This window comes from Chaetodon trifascialis, chromosome 2 (assembly GCF_039877785.1).
Source record: "Chaetodon trifascialis isolate fChaTrf1 chromosome 2, fChaTrf1.hap1, whole genome shotgun sequence".
Classification (NCBI taxonomy): Eukaryota; Metazoa; Chordata; class Actinopteri; order Chaetodontiformes; family Chaetodontidae; genus Chaetodon; species Chaetodon trifascialis.
Window position 1 is genome coordinate 12,952,371 of NC_092057.1, and position 16,787 is coordinate 12,969,157.

Consider the following 16,787-nt stretch of genomic DNA (forward strand, 5'->3'; position numbering starts at 1 on the left):
TTTATAGAAAATTGACCATTGTGCATTTTGTTTGCATATGGAAGCTGGTCAATTAGTAACTACACGGATGTTGAGAAAGTAGGAGTCAAAGCATTTTATGACAGCTGTATAGATAAGACAATAATATACTGAACACAAAAAGTTGTGGATTCTTACAGTTTTTATTCAGTTTTTATTTCCATCTGCAAGAAATGTCAGTCCCTTGTTTGTCATTGCAATATGGATTTCAGTACAATTTGATGGAAAGCAAGGTGATGGTTCATGGAATGGCTGAATCACTTTTTTGATAAAGATCCAGATGCAGATATGGGGATTTTTATTTTTTTTATTATTTTTTTTTTTTTACAAAGATTTCTTAACATGGCGAGATTTTTTACATTTTTGCTACTTCCTCATGAAATACTTTTCTATGCTGGCTGCTCCAGCTTTATCGCTACATGGGAATAAGATAAGATTAGGGAAAGATCATAGTTATGGTCCATAAAGCATGGTTAGGCAACAAGAACATTAGATTAATGTTAGGAAAAGATTGTGGTCGTGGTTAGAAAAGGGCAACTTTACTTGCAGGTCTACTGTGGGCTACATGCCTATCCAACACACAAACCTCCTCACCACATAAAGGACGCACTATTTCCTGCAGCGGTGCTGAGCATTGGCACAGGACTTAAATTGTAAGATGTGGAATCATCATATGGATGTAATTCCTCGGGATACGGGGCTGGAGGGCTTTGTAGTCAAACGCAATGCTGCACAAGAGATATACTAATGAGGCCTGTTCATACACATAGAGGCTTCCTTTAAAGTGATCAGTGCTGTCTCAAGAGTATTATTTTCCTGTACTTAGCCACAAATAGCTTTTGTCTCAGTATATCACACTCTGCAAATAAAAAGAAGAATGTGTCAGGAGCAAGCCAAGCAAACAAGGAGTGTTTTTCTGCACAGGTCCCTCCTCGTTCTCATGATTATCATTTTAACTTGGTTTTATTACTGACCTGTGCACATGCTTCTCCTGAAATGATCCAGCAAGAACTTTCATCCGTAACCAGGGGATTCTAAATCTCCCAGTGTCGATGGGGGGAGATGCCAGCGCTGTTTCCAGGCTAATGAATCAGTCCTGGCTCAGCAGGCTCTGTCTCTCCCTGGCTGGTTCATTCCCCTCGTCTGGGGATCGGGGGGAGAGACCATCTAGAACTTGCGGGGGGCTGACATGTCCACTGTTTGGATAAACTTCATGTGGGATATTTCGTTTTGATATCTTGAGGTGTCTGGTTGTATGATATCAAGGTGCGACGGTTTCAGGGAGTCAGGAGTTGTATGAAAGTAGGGCAGACAGTATGGCTGAGGGAGTGGAAGTTTGATAGCGGAGACCTCAAGCAGATGGTCACATCAAAGGGACGTGCACACAATTACAGTCACACTTGGGGCACACCCACACACACATGCTTCAACATACCGACACATTTTTGGCCGTGCTGTAAAGAATAGAGTATACTGCATTGTTTTTCACAGACGTTTTTGATGATAGACTCTCACACACTGTTTAGATACACTGTTTGAAGTCCTCCCAGAAACACCCCCTGTCCTCGTTTTTCACCTCCCCTGTCTCCATTTCTAGGTCAGTGTGTTGGCAGGTAACTCTCTACTGCCTCTGTTCTGTGGAGTTTAGATGTAGGTACAGACTCCTGGCACACTGTACACTTGTTTGACAGAGGGGGCATTTGGCAAGACTTTTCCTTCCTGAGGTATGAGAACTCCATTGTTTTCACCCTGTCCACCCCCCCCTCCTCCACCCTTCGGGACATTTTCCGTCATATCCAGGTTACAGTCTGTATATTGCCCCCTTATCACAGGTACAGAGACGGAGAGAAGGAAAGTTCACTGATATGTTGTTTTGATACAAAAACTGACCCAGATGGTTTGCATTTGTGCATCTTGGAGTACGCGCACACTCACGCATGCACGAAAATCCTAATTTGATTCAGATGTCATTTGATTCGAACAGGTGTGTGAGGGAGGATACTAAAAACGTGATACTTTTATAGGATGTTTGTTTTCCTGTATCCCATCCTAATCCTCATTTACAGCGTCGTTAAAGAGGTCATTCCTCAATTGCAGAATCACAGAGTAAAAGGTTGTGAAAAAGCAAAGACGTGGGAATCCAGCCTTATCAGTCACAGTAAACTTCAGGAGGCCGTAAAGTCACTTGGCCGTGATGAGCACAATGCTGTCAGCAGGCTGCAGTAAGCCAGTGTAGGGTACATTACCTTCACTTGCTGGAGCAATCAGCACAATTGGCTGACTTTCTCAAGTGTGAGCTTAGTGTGAAATACAATGGAGGGCAATCTGGAACTCATAATCTCGTACTGCTTACAGCTACATGCATATATAAACTCAGGTAATGAGTCACCTGCCATACCTCCTTCTTCGTCTTTTAAACAATTTCCCCTCGGGGATCAATAAAGGAATTCTGATTCTGATATCCATTAGCAGTCTAAAAGACACGCACAGTATTTTTAAGTATTATATTTTTAAGTTCAGAAAATTTCACTGAGTTTTCTGGCTGCTTGGCAGCACCTTATGAAACTGACATGGTGAGTGTGTTAGCACATCGTTGTCTATTTACTCACCCAGCAGACATCACCCAACAGATGTCCTTCTTGCTAATGTAAATTGCTCTAATTTGGTCTCCACCAACTCCTGAGAAACATAAAAAAGGAAAAAGGAACTGCAGAGTTGGCTGATAATTATCTTTGGTTCATCACCGCAAATGAGCTTCTCAAACTGCATCGTATGTGTATTCTTGTGTGTTTGACTTAATTTTGAGAAGCATGCACATAATGGCATTCATTTATCTTCTGAAAAGTCTTCTTAGTCCCCATCAGATGGTGTTGCAGTGTTACAACAGCTACTCTGCTGTTTATGAAAATGTCACCCACTAAGTCGCCGATGACTAAGCTTCTTCGCAGCCCCTGAGAGCTGTGCTTGCTTAATAGAAGCCAAATCAGCGTTATCCGATCAACTGCGGTCTAAGTAATGTATTCCATTGTGTTGTTTGTGTCCGTCTCAGTAGCTTAAGTTTTGTTACATAAGGTTTTACATTACATTCCTTTTTCTCAATAGCTCATGACATGACATGTTACTTGTGTTTGTTTGTGTTTGTGTGTGTTTGAATGTGTGCACTGCATACTCCCCACAATAATGCATTTACAGTAAAGTCATGTCATGCGTTGGGCCATTTCCCATGGCTGAATGGCTGAGGAATGTGATTATTGGCTGTGGGGAATAACTGAGAGGTTTCTGTGGTGCAGGAGGAACCAGTGAGAGCACAGTTTTAAATCTCAGCATTATTTTTTTTTTCACTCTTGACATCTCATGTCCTTTTGGGAAATCCCTCAAAAATAATTCATCATCAACCATTTCTGGGAATTGTGAATTGTCCTGCAGCTTTGTCTGAGTGACTCAAACATCATCCTGGACCCAATGTTTTTATCTGCTTCTGGACAAGGATAGGTGGATCTTTATAACAAGCAGGCTGCCTGGGCAGTGGGTTATATAACTGGCATTGATGCTCTGTGTCTAGACAGGAAAGGGCAGGTGTAAACAGAGTGGATGAGAGGAGGAAGGTGAAAGAAAAGTGAGGCAACAAAAAAAAGGATGCAAGATTTAAAAAAGGACTGGGAAGGAGAGATGCTAGTCGTGACTCTAAAGCACTCAGATATTCAGAGAGAGTGCTCGCGCTTGTGTCAGAAAGCACTTACTCACACTTACACACATATATATACTCACACACACACACACACTGGCAGAATAGGGTATGAGAGCATTGCAGCATTGGCTGGATGTGTCCCAGCAGTTACTGCACTAATGCTTGCTGCAGCAGACGGGAGCACACAGTCCTAGAACAGAGCAGAATGACAAAGAGGAGGCAGAAAGCAGACCAGTACAGAGGATAGAATAGAGAAACTAGTCAGATTGCTGCTGAATACTTGAACATAGATATCAGGCAAGATAACAAACAGGAGCAGTGAAAAGAAGTGGGATTGACAAGGCACACAAGCACAATAATCGACCCGATCAGGAGCAGGAACAGGTGTACGGACAAGGTAGGAGTCTGACGTTGATACGTTTCAGTGGATGCTAATCGGCATGTCTCGCTCCATGAGGCTGCTGCTGCTGCAGAGGTCCTTCAGTGACCACCTCAGGTCCTCTACCTCCAAAGCCCTAGATATGCTCAGCAAGACAGCTCGAGAGAGTCGACTGGCAGGTGAGTGACGAAGGCAGCGACTGACACAGCAGGTGTATGCATGTAGGAAAATTTGTGCGGTACGTGTACGTGTTTGTTTGCCTGTGATCTGGATGTGATTGCGTGCATGTTTTGTTCCAGATTTTCCTCCAAGCACGTGAAGTTTCAGACTCTTTAATAAGGTACACAACAGGATGGGAAAATTGCATTGTCATCGTCTCAGAGAGAAGACAGGATACACTGCGAGGCGTTTGTACAGTGAGCAGTGCTCCTCACGAACAGATCAATAGACAGCAGTTAATGGGGATGCTGCAGCACAGGGAAAGAGGTTCAGACGTTTCTCTGTCCATTTTATAAGATCGTGATTGTCAGGTTTGTGTCATATTAAGGTTTTTCTTGTGCTTTATGTGACAGCAGGTCTATTTGGGTTGGCGGATGTATGTGTGTGTGGATACATTTTCATTGCAGGACTTTGAGATAGCAGTGTTGGCGTTTTCCCTTTTACCTGCTTTCTGCTTGAAAACCGGGATTCATCCATGAATAACTAATGAGCTGGTTGTACACATGCATCAGAATAGACTCCCTCCTCCCTGGCAAGCTTGCTTCTAAATAATACAGATAGGCCTCTGTCATATAAGAGCAGCAGCAAAGAAAATGGATTAACAGAGGCGCTCTTGAGGAATGTTGGTTGACATCATATAAAAGTTCAGGCCACTTCAAAGTGTTTTTAAGAGAGGTGTGATCCTCTTCAAGGTCACGATTGACATGATTGGCTGCATCATCTTTGAAATCTCAACACCTTCCAAGTCAGTACAGGTGCTGGTGTGCCTCTTTCAAAGGGGGTAACACAATTTTCCCTCTGTATCCAGAGGTCACTGCCCTCTGGCCTAACCTCTCTATTGAAGTAGAGAGCACCAGGTGATAAATATCCACCAACAAACACTGTCCAGGTCACACTGTCATAACATAGCTCACTGTCCCACATGAAAGAGGGAAGACTTGAAAAGTGGGTCAAAGAATTATGGCAGGATCTGATTACAGCTCTCTTGACGAGCCACTAATTTCTCCTCTTTTAATTTTCCCTCTTTCTGCAAGATGTTGACAATGTTGTGGCTTTGACAGGAAATGCATGTGTGGTTAAACCATTATGACTGTGTGTGAATTCATACATGTGTGCATTCTTGGCCATAAAGTGCAGGAACATCATGTACTGTACCAAGAGAGCTCAAGATGTTCTTAGCCAGCATGTTTGTATTCACATGCCATCAACCTCTAATGAATCCGACAAAGCTTTCAGTGTGGAAGATGCCTTAAATTATGAATCGTAATCAAATTGCCTTTCCTCCATAACCTTTCATGATGGATGATTATAGCATATAATTCTACCAATTAAATATGACCCAGTTTGGCACCCTGTGAAAAATATTCCAAACCTAACTGACTTTTCTGGTGGCGAAATGGTCTTGCCTTGGAAAAATCAACTTGGACTTAATATTTCTGTACTATAACACACGAAGATGACATTATTGTGATATGTGATCCTTGATGACACATGTGCAAGAGGTACTGTAATAACACTCAGGGCATGCTTTCAAGGACTGCACGTCAGTTCTATGCAGCGTCACGCATCCTGAAACCCAATATCCTTGTTGACATTTCCCACCCTTGTCATCCCTATGATCACATCACATATTTAAAGCATGTTTATAGCTGAAGGGGACAACATGCGCCTGAGAACGCCAAGTTTATCCACTGACAAGATCCAGCTGTCACTCACGGCCTTTGTGAATGCTGTCCATCGGAGACGTCATCAAGACGATCACTGCTTTGTCACTCTATTGTCCTCCTCGGGAGCCCCCTTAAATCAGTCCCCTTTCAGGATGGAGCTTCTTCAGGCAGCAAAGGTGTATGAATGGAATTTTAAGGGGCCAGTGCTTCGAGCAGGCATCTTTTTCTGATCCCTCCCTTTAGGCCAAAGGTATGAAATTCCAACACGACAGTAACAGATACTGTAGCTTTGAGGCTGTACACAAGTGTGGACTTCCAGCCTTTTCATCAGCTCATGATTAATCGTTCTGAGAATTTCAGGTTACCATAGAAAAAGTCTCTTTCTGAAAATGCCTAAGCCTTTAGACGTGTTCTGTGATTCATATACCGCTGCTGCGAGATTCAATGCTTTACAACCTTGAACACAGGGATGTATTGATTTGCAGGAGGTAGGTCTAACATGGACATTTTGACGAGGATAGAGTGTGACATGAGTGGCATGCCTTCTGGTCTGTTTTCAATGGCTTTCGCTAAGATTCAGACAGGTCAAAGGGCCTCTGGATTCAGGCAGATAGCAAGAAAAAATAAGAAAAGAAACAACACAATCTGCCATCATACCTGCCTGCAAAATAGTCTCACTTGAAGACTCAAGTGAAATTCCAACTTTGCTGTCGTACAGATCTGAGATTAGGACGTTTAAGCTGAGGAGGTTGGTTTAAGTTGTACAGAGGAGAGCATCATGTAACTTGTGGTTTTAGTGTTTGTTCATGGAAATCCAGAACTGCAAGGACTGTACAAAGATTCAATCTTTCTGACATGTAGTGGAAAAAATGATTACAGGGTAATACAGTGCATCATAAAATGGACTGTTTCACAACAGTGTTCTTCAGGTATTACTCAATTCTGTGGGGCCCTATGATTTGCACAATGCACAAAACACAGAGAGAATTTGATCATAAAAATGGAAGCGTGTTCAAGCTGCATGTGGAGGGAAGATCAGTTTGATCAAACATAAGCTTGTGATACATTAAACGTATTGATAATCATTCAATTTTGAATATTTTGAATACATTTTATTCATCCACCACATGATTATTCATTCTTTATGATGACGAAATGTGCTGAAAGCATAAAACAGGACAGGAAACATGAAACTTGGGGAAAAATTCAAATGGACATCATAGGGCCCAAGATGATTAGGTTTTAATGAATGCACACAATAATAAACACAGTAGGAAATTCAGAAACAGGTAGATGAGCAGTGGGATTAGAGACAGCACAGAGTGCATTGTAACTGCTCACTGAATTATGTCAACACCACTCAGCACATGAATTATTTTTCTCTTTCGTGTTACTTATGCTGACATGTTCTGTTTTTCTCCCAGCTGGCATTTACATGTGTGCTCACCATCCTGCCTTTGCACTAAAACATTTCACCTGACCTGAATATTGTGTAATAGTCTCTCTAAATGTCATCTTTACAGAAAACGCACGCTTTGTGTCGAGTCTCATTTATAATGCAGTGCTGTTTCTGTAGGGTTGCGTTGTGTGATGTAATCATGGATTGTATCAAGGTGAAGGTTATATCCGGTCTCCTTTTACAGTCCTTTTGGCTGGCTACCTGAGAGGCCTAATTAGTTTATTATGCCTATCACAATGCTACCAGGCTAATGCTATTGCATAATAACCAGAGGTTTGTCAATCAATCCATTTTCCAAAGATCTGTGCAGGGAGGTAATAGGCCTATTATGTTGGTTAATTTCATCTTGGCTTGAAATGTTTCAGATAAATGTCTAGATATTACACTTCTGTAAACATGCCTTAGGCTAAATGCTCTGTTGAGAAAACGACTAAACCTGTTTTGTAGTCGTAGTTATGGAAAATACAGTAAGGAAATCTTCATTGGATTAGGGATTTGCACTAAACTTTGTCATGCTGCTTCGGTCTGGCTCAAGTTGAGGAATGTCAAATGAGTGTGAACATGCATACAGCTGCTGTTTTTATGTAATGCTGCACCAATATTCACGTGTATTGAGTTGCGGAGTTTGCACTGCTTTCCCTTTAGCATTAACACAGCAACCAAAAATATAAGTGGATTTTCTCTTAATATCAGCTGTTGATGCTGCTGCATGTTTATCCAGACATTGATCTTTTAATAGTGAGAAAAACAAGAGTTTGGCTCTATACCCTGGGTATAATAAGCAGAAACATCAAGCAGTTTCTTCCATGCCCTTTGAAAGCAGCTGCTTTGCTCTGTCGTGGGCTGTCAGTTCAGTTGGCTTCTCTCAAGAGGAAACTGATGTTATGTGGAGACTTTGAGGTGCAGTTATGCATTGTCTGCCGTGCTTGTTTGTGTGGTTCAATGACAGCCAGTGACAATCAAGTAACATTTTTACCATTCGCTCTCAGAGTGCACCAAGCATATAGTCCGAGTGGGTCATTTCAAAGTTTGCTGGTACAAGCAAATTGATAAAAATCCACAGTGTAATAAGGAAGTCTGACCCATGTCGAACTGGAAATGGAAGTCTATATTGTTAAACGTAATTAATGTCTCCTCAGGATGACAATATCCCTGCTATATTTCCGATTTACTTTCACTGTATAAACGAGGAAACAGTGCAAATAAGCCTACAAATTAGTAGGTATTTAATGTGTGAGCTTCCTAGTAGTCGTAGTAGTACTTCCACAGTAGTCTAACACATGCCATGTAATTGCAGTGTCTACGCTTCGAATCTAGCCAGGTATTTGTTGCAAAGTGCTTAACAAAAAGGTGTGCTGGTTGAGCAATTTGTAAGTGAAAGAAGTCAGCTTTCATTAAAGGGGTTTGCGTAACTTGACAGCGGCCTGTGTGTGGGCCTTCACCAACTGAAGCGAAACAAAGGACACAGACTGTCTGCATTTGCGCTTAGTCTTAGTGGAGCCACAATTTAATGCCAAAATGAATTCCAAAATTGCTCTGCGCTACCAAATCTGCATTACCACATCCCCTGATATACACCGCTCCATTCATCTTGGTAAGCACAGGTGGGTCCCTTTCAGACCACAGAAAGACTACGCAAGCACAGGCAGACAAAAACCTGCTTTGTACCAGATGAATTTGGCAATCTGCAAGCATGTAACTGACTGGATGTACGTGATTCGTACAAAAATGACTCACCAACCCCGAAACTACCTGACATTGCCATCCACAGAGCCTTGTGTGCCCCAGTAAGGTGAAAACTTGTGCTGGTTTGGTCAAGGTTTTTCAACATGTGCCTAAAACATCACTTTCAAACCTATACTGCAGCTGGGACAGACATGGGCATAAAACACTCTTTTGCCAAAGCATACACAGTAAATAAAATTAAAGGCCTCTGTGAAAACATATTTGTTATACCTGAGTGCCAGTGCTGGAGTGTGAGTGTGTATTTGCGTCCCTACTCCCTACTTGTGCATGAATGTGTTATTGTTAAGTGGCAACCAGGCTTTTGTGTTAGGCTTAAGGGTGGGCCAGTGGGAGGTCCATAGACGTGTTCCGGTCTACTCAAGCCCTGCCTACTGTTAAACCACACAGATGTCCTGGGTCCATTGTGGCCCTACAGGATTCTACAGGGACCCAGCAGGGCCATTTCATGCCTCAAGGACGCCCAAAGACGAAGTCAAAAAGGGCACACCACTGTGACATCAACAGAAATCTCTTTGAATGAAAACGCAGGAGGTGACCATGTGACAAATTAGCTTCAACAAGATACTTTCACCCCAAGAATCGACAGAGCTATTAAAGTTTGATCAGGGATTTAGTTTAAAAACATGAGAATTAACTGCATATAAACACAAATATGAGATGTGTGCGTCCTCTACATATCAGACTTGACTCTTTAACCACCCATGGCTGCCTTGCTGTGCTGTTGAGCTCCAACTCATTATCCTCAGCCTTCATCCGGGTTGCGACATATACATTTGTGGTCTCAGCAACAATTAAAGTGTTTGTGGTTTTGCTCCCAACATGTGTATCAAGTCTGCTGTAAGTTCTCACAGCACATCTGTCCCTTAAAAAGAAACATTTCCCATCTACATCCCGATGTGAACGTGAGCAAGTGAGACCATAACAGTCCAGTAATTATTGAATCTTTTCTTGTTTTCCACAACAGATCTCCTTAAGATGTTTTCATCGTGTTGATGTTCCAGTGCTTTAATTGGAGCTCAGTAAATCACTCATCAGGCACAGCTTGTGATGTTCCTTGTCGCCACCATTTCCCTTGTTGGCACGTTTCAGTATGTCTTCACATTCAGGTCAAGCTGCTCAAATTGTACATCTATAAATAGCACCCTCCTTATTATTTTATCAAGGCAGATGAACTGCTCCACTGTCTACTTTTGTGCCTGCATGCCATGCTAGTCATGTGGATATGAAAAGTAGGCCAAGAACAGTGTTTCCTGTCATCTCTGTTTGTGCCAGAGATTTTATTCAAGTCCATGTGTGCCTCATGAGTGAAGTGTGCCACGCTTGAACAACTGCAAGAGTCGTAAAAACAGTGTTTGCGTGTAAGTGAGTGTGAGTGATTCAGAGCATACCTAAAAGCATGCACAGACTCTTTTGCTGTGTTTGCATGCATACGTGTGCACTATAAGATTACAGTCAAGCTCGACTAGACATGACTATGGGATACGTGCCAGGGACGCACTGTGTCTTCTCTCTGTGCCTCATCGGCCTTTTCCTATCTCTGTCTGTTTTTCTATTTGTTTAGCGTTTTTTGAATCCACCACTTGACATCAAAAACATGTCAGTAAAAAGTAGGTGTTGAAATTATGTTCGTGGTTCAAAATCAAGACTTTATAAATACAGAAATTATGTGAAAAAATGAAAGGCACTATGTGTAACCATTACAGTACAGCATCGAAGTTCATTCTTGTCCTTGGCCATCGTATTTTGACTAAGCAGTACAAACTGAAAGTCTACTTACTACCTTTGCCACAGCCTTTAGTCATTTGACATTATCTTCATCAACAGATGAGTTTGCTCAGTTGACACGTGAGCTCAGTGGTTGATATTTCATCCATAGTGCTTCTTCTCAGCCATGCTGGCTTAACGTGAAAGTTAATTATTGGCTTATGGAACAATGCTTTGACAAAACAATCCCAACCCAAGGATCACTTACAAGCTTTTGCCCCAGTTTGTACCTATTTTGTACATTGTAGTCAAAATGTAGTACACCATTTAATCAATTTGTAAAGCGACAATTGACTTATTATGTTGACTAATACCTCACACAAAGCACAAACTCGCTTTGCTTTGTCTCATTTTTTTACGGCAATATGTAAAGAGTCAACTAGCTTTTAATCCACAGTCTCTGAGACGGCAGTTTGGCTCAGCCTGTACATGAGCGATGTGGGATGATGTGTTGACAGCTTTGGACTGTTTCATCTTTCCCAGAAATGTAGCTAGAAGTGATTTCTACATTAAGCACAGTCTATATCAACATAATAAATAAGGCTATATGACCTTTTGAGAAATGTAAGGTTTGTAATGTCTTCAGATTTCCTCAGTGCAATAAATTATCACATTGTTTTGTGTGTGTGTGTAGTGGAAAAAGACTTTACATCATTTCTGCTCCAGTGGGCTCATGTAAATTAACCATATTGTCCTCTTCCAGTTTATTAGCTTTGGCCAGATTCTTCTGACTGATTGTCCTGCTGTTCTATAGGTGACTGATAGTTGCTGAACTTAACATGTTGGTGTGACAGGGTGAACGCTTTTGAGATTTTTATGATTGAATTGGAGTCCTTCAACGCTGTTCCTGTTCACTGATTTAAAGCCCCCTTGTTTCTGCCCCTGGACACTCACAAGGCTGCTTGTTTCGAAGACTGTGGAATGTTTTGCTAAACCCAGTGACTCCAGCAAACTCACGCCAAACTTGTTTACTTTGCTTGTTCTGCCGCGCTCCCTCTCCTTCAGTCTTTTCTCACTTTCTCTTTTTAACACATGAACGCACTCAATGCGTCTTTTGACTCTCTCATTATAAAAACCCCCCTCTGTTTTATTGATCCAGCAATCTCTGATTTGTTTCGTCTTTAGTAAAAGTCTGACACTCAGAGAGATGTTTGATCCAGGCTCTGGAGCTTGCAACTTAAAAGCCACGTCGCCCAATTTTAGCATGAGATTCTAGCATTGCAACAAATAACCATCATTTATTTAATTTTTTTTTATAATTATTTTGATGTTGGTTTACTTTATTATGCGAAGAGAGAACAGCGTCAGGACCCGCAAAAGGCAGAAGAAGACACAGCAGAGGTCCTAAGCCAGATCTGAACCCTCATCATTATGATCATGTAGCTGCAGCCTGAGTCTGCTCATTCGTGAGCAGAATCCTAATCAGTCTGTTCTTTGATTTCTGTTTCTGTTCGCCCTAATCATCACTTGAGTGGGACGTCTAGCACTTTTCAGCAAGACCACGAGTAGACCACTTGATGCACGCTCTTGACTTCTCATTGTCCCATTCGCTGCCGCCGCTTTACTCCTGCAGCTGGAACGTGATGTGATTGTTCAGCACAGGACTTGGGCAAACACTCGTCTCCCTCACAGACCCAAACATCCAGATATAGCAGAGCTGGAAAAACTGGCCCTCTATTTCAAGTGTCCATTGACATTGTACAGAGACGAGGAGCAGTGAGCCGAAACTCACAGAAGTCCTGATCTGGCAAAGCTTGGGATTCCCAAAGTGGTGCGCGCAAATATTTGCACACATTGTGGAATTTGCTCCTGCCTCGGCGCTCGAGAATGTCTGATTTCACACCGCAGACTTCCAGGCCGGTCCACTCCTACACCTTTCCTCCCTCCGTCAGCAGAAATGCTGTGAGTGCTGTTGTGAGCAGTGCTGCTTTGTTGGCAGAGACAGAGCTGTCTTTATTACCTTGAGTTACTGTGTGTGGCGCGCCTCCCCTGCTTCAATCAGTGCTACTGGTCTGATTGGTGGTGCTGTAGCAGAAGAGAGTGTGAGAGGTTAACGATGTTCTCTCTTGCCAGCTCTACTCATCCACCGGTTCCCCTCAAAGTTGCTGTCTCTCCCCCCTTCTTTACATTGTGTACTCTAAAGAGTGCTCTAGCAGCTATAGGAACGGACAGGTTTTAAAGTTTGCCGATGGTTCTGTTTTAACGTTTCTACCGGCGTGATGACTTTTTTACAGACATGTCATTGAATCTGTTTTAACCTTCTGTATTAATACTTGGTTTCCAATAAGAATAGAGTTGGAAGTCTTGTCAGAATTGCCAGTAAGATTTCAGGGAGGTTTTTGGTCTTTTATAATAGGCAGGTCCTTTGGAGGCCTAAAGCTATATTGGACTGCCAGGACCACCCACTCCAGAGGGAGTTCGAGCTGTTCCCCTCAGGCTGCCATTTCAGGACACCTGTTCAGAGAGGACTAAACGACTCTATTCATCCCAAGTACTTTTGATAAGCTTAATAGCAATTAGCACCCAGGCTTTCTTTGCACTACCATGGTCCCTTTTGCTCAGTTGCACATTTGCACATACTTTGTTAAGGACTCGAGACACAGAAAGGCCAGGACCCAATATGCAGAGACAAGAAGCTTGGGTTTTTTAATTTCCAAACACAAAGTAACAAATAATACAAGGGGAAAAAGCTCCTAGGCAAAAGTAAAAGGCGACAGAACTAAAATCTCCACACGGGGAAAAAAATAGCACTAAACAAAGTTACAGCGACGAAGGCTGGACGAAGTAATCATCTGTCGACGAAGGGAGAGCGGAGCCAGCTTAAGAAGCCGCATGCTGATGAGCGCTGATGCGGCTCAGGTGCGTCTCGGCGGCGCGGCCGGAGAAAACTCAACCCAGCTCCCGTCTCGCTCTAAACTGCTGAGAAGAGAAGTGAGAGAGGAAACACAAGCGAAAACACAAAAAACAAAGTGACCAAAGAGCACAGCCGTAACATACCTGGTATGAATTTCCATTTTCTTGTTCTATTCATGTGATTTATTTTTGAAGCTGTTGTTGATGCTGTCCATTTATACTTACTCTGTCATTATGTGAACCCTCACTGCACAACAAATCTCCTCTCGTGCGACAATGAAGATAATCCTGGACTTTGAACCCTACACCTTAACTAGCTAAACTGCAGTATATGGGGGAAGCCACCCCTGAAAAAAGCATGTGGCAATTACGTAATTGGTATGCATTCATGTGTATCAGGACCTTAAGTGAAAATGCTGTCAACAAAAATCTAAATATGATCATTGTGTGGCATGATGAATTGTGCACCTGTTGGCACATCCTCCATGTACATCCTCACCTGTGAGGTTGAGATCAGAAGATGACATGGACAGACGTAAATCAGAATCAGAAATCAGAAAAGCCTTTATTGCCAAGTATGATTTTACACATACAAGGAATTTGCTTTGGTGTCCATATGGACTGCATAGAAGTTGTACAGGAAGATATTTCTGCATATTAAGACGCACCAAGCAACCACATTATATTAGCTGTCTTTTTTTAAGGCAGTCAAGCTCAGAGTTTCAGTACCTGATATGCTCGTGATGCAGTGTCTAGCAAGACTGGTGATGTGAGACAAGCAGAAGATGATGGCGTGACGACTCGTCACTGGTCATTAGTTGTAAAACAGCCACATTCCACAAGAATCCATTCCAGATGGGTACTTACAACAAGTTTTAGTGCCCCATTAAAATGGTCTCATCTCTGGTGACTTAACTGCCTCTTGGGGTGCCTGATCTCATGGTATGTTGTTTGTTTACTCTCCAGTGGGCCTTCATTTCCTGTGAGTCTGCTGCTTTTTGCGGCTCGACAAGGTCTCAGTGGGTTAGCCATCTTTAATTTACTCAGTCCACAGGGGATTTTGAGCTAATCCTGATGCTCTTGTTGGTATTTTTGACCCTTCAAATGCCATTGATTGGGGACATTCTCTTACAATTTTGGAGCAATGAGTCATGATGGAGTCTTCTGATTTAGAAAATAGAGCAAGTGCTAATGCTACGGAATGATACCAGTCTCAATATGGAAATTAAATCTTGCCAAATGAGAAAATAGAAAAACAAGATTTTCATGCAAGTTGCAGTCATGAGATTATCTTACAGATCGAGTAATAATAAGGAATACGAAATTCTAATTCTCTCAATTTAAAATAGTGCCATGTGATTCATAAACACTACCAGATGTCCCTCGCTGTGTGTCTGTCTATCAGTCAGGTGACAACGAGCTCAACTGCCAAAATATGAGAATTCCAGGAACCAAACAAGGATGGCTAATTATATTGACAGGGCAGTGTGACACCCGCAGCCTTCGCATGAAATGAAATCTACTTACATGTGATCATAGGTCAGGGTGTCATCCCAGTGACACACTGACCCATATTCTCACGTGTCATCACACAAGACACCCTGTGAGTGTCATCATCCAATCGTCCTTTCAGCTACATTTAAGCAAAACAGTTTCATTTAATGGGAGCACGTACACACAAGTTTTCCCCAAGCACAGACAAGTGAAATTCCACACAGCAGTCTTAACTTATCTGCACAGCTGATTCAAAATATTAATGGAGATTTTTATCTCATCCTCAGAATAGATGTCTTTGTTTCCAGTGCAGATCACAAGATTGCACGAGTCGCAGAAGCTGGAAAATATAACTTACACAGACAGTTGGGCTTGAATGCAGTCTTAATCAAAGGATCATGTTTTCCAGTAAAGTAAAAGTATTTGAAGTCCAGTCTTAAAACTCTTAATAACAACACTAATGACTGAAAACAATTTAGATAAAGGACAATAGGACTCATACTAATATGTTTTCTACCACTCATCCTGAGAGTGCAAATACAGAAGTTGCCACATCAGTGAAATGCTTTTGTGTATTTGTGCAGTCAGGGATGTGGCTGCATGCCTAGACCTCTCCTCACATATTGTTATTGTTCCCAGCACCGCACAGGTACTATAGTTTGAATTGTAGTGCAGTGCTCAATAACAAGACAAGAGTCTACAGCCATGGTAGCAGCTCTATGAGACTCTGCTTAAGCACAGTGATGCTTTGAGCTAAATGCCAATGTCAGCATGCTAACATGCTACCTTTTTATATTACAGTACTAACGATAAAGTGCTGAGTCTGGTGGGAAAATCATTAGTTGTGCAGGTGTTTGGTCTTAAACCAAAGTTCTGGACTAATTGAAATGTTGACCTGATGGTGACGTCAGTCAGGATTCATCCTCTGGGAGCTGTAATTCTTCATAATTTCATGGCAATATATCCAACTTTTGGGTTGCCAACAGATAGACTGACATTACCGTCTCAAGAACCATGCTGCTAGCCTGGCTAAAAATGGGATGATAAACATTGGCTATATGCAGATGGAAATGGGACTGTGGGTAAGCGAGATATGAAGAGTGAGTGGATGTGCCAAAAAAATTGGGAAGAAGTGATTACAGATGGGTTTCTGGAATCCTGCTTTGCAATCAGCTATCAGACCACGTCCATCTCCTGTCTGACCTGGTTCTTGACTCCTTATTTTCTCTGCACTGGAAAGTGACTGGTATTTTTATTTATGAGGTGGCTGACAGCCGCCCTGTGTCCTCGGGCAAAGACATTTTCCTTTTTCCATCTCCTTATACTTTCCACTCTGCATTTGTCATTGTGTTAGGCAGCGCTTGAAGATTCCTGACAGTTGAGACCATATTACAGACAAAAGCAGCAAGGCTAAGAGGACCATTTCCAAAGCGACCCCTTTAACCTCACTGTCCTCCAGGCATTTGGTAGATCTGATAGAGACTGTTGTAAATACTGTGG

General features: G+C 42.2%; 1 protein-coding gene across 2 annotated transcripts in view; it reads left to right on the forward strand.

Annotated features, from left to right (window-relative positions):
• dlc1 (DLC1 Rho GTPase activating protein) overlaps window positions 1–16,787 on the forward strand; it is a 77,215-nt gene that overhangs the window by 24,750 nt on the left and 35,678 nt on the right. Inside the window, exon 1 of one of the 2 annotated variants that reach the window (XM_070971177.1) lies at window positions 3,788–4,264. The exons of the other annotated variant lie outside the window; for it this stretch is intronic. Coding sequence (XP_070827278.1) covers window positions 4,135–4,264 — 130 coding nt within the window. The 5' untranslated portion in view covers window positions 3,788–4,134. Of the gene's footprint in view, window positions 1–3,787; window positions 4,265–16,787 lie in introns of those variants that run through there. 2 annotated transcript variants of the gene reach the window in all.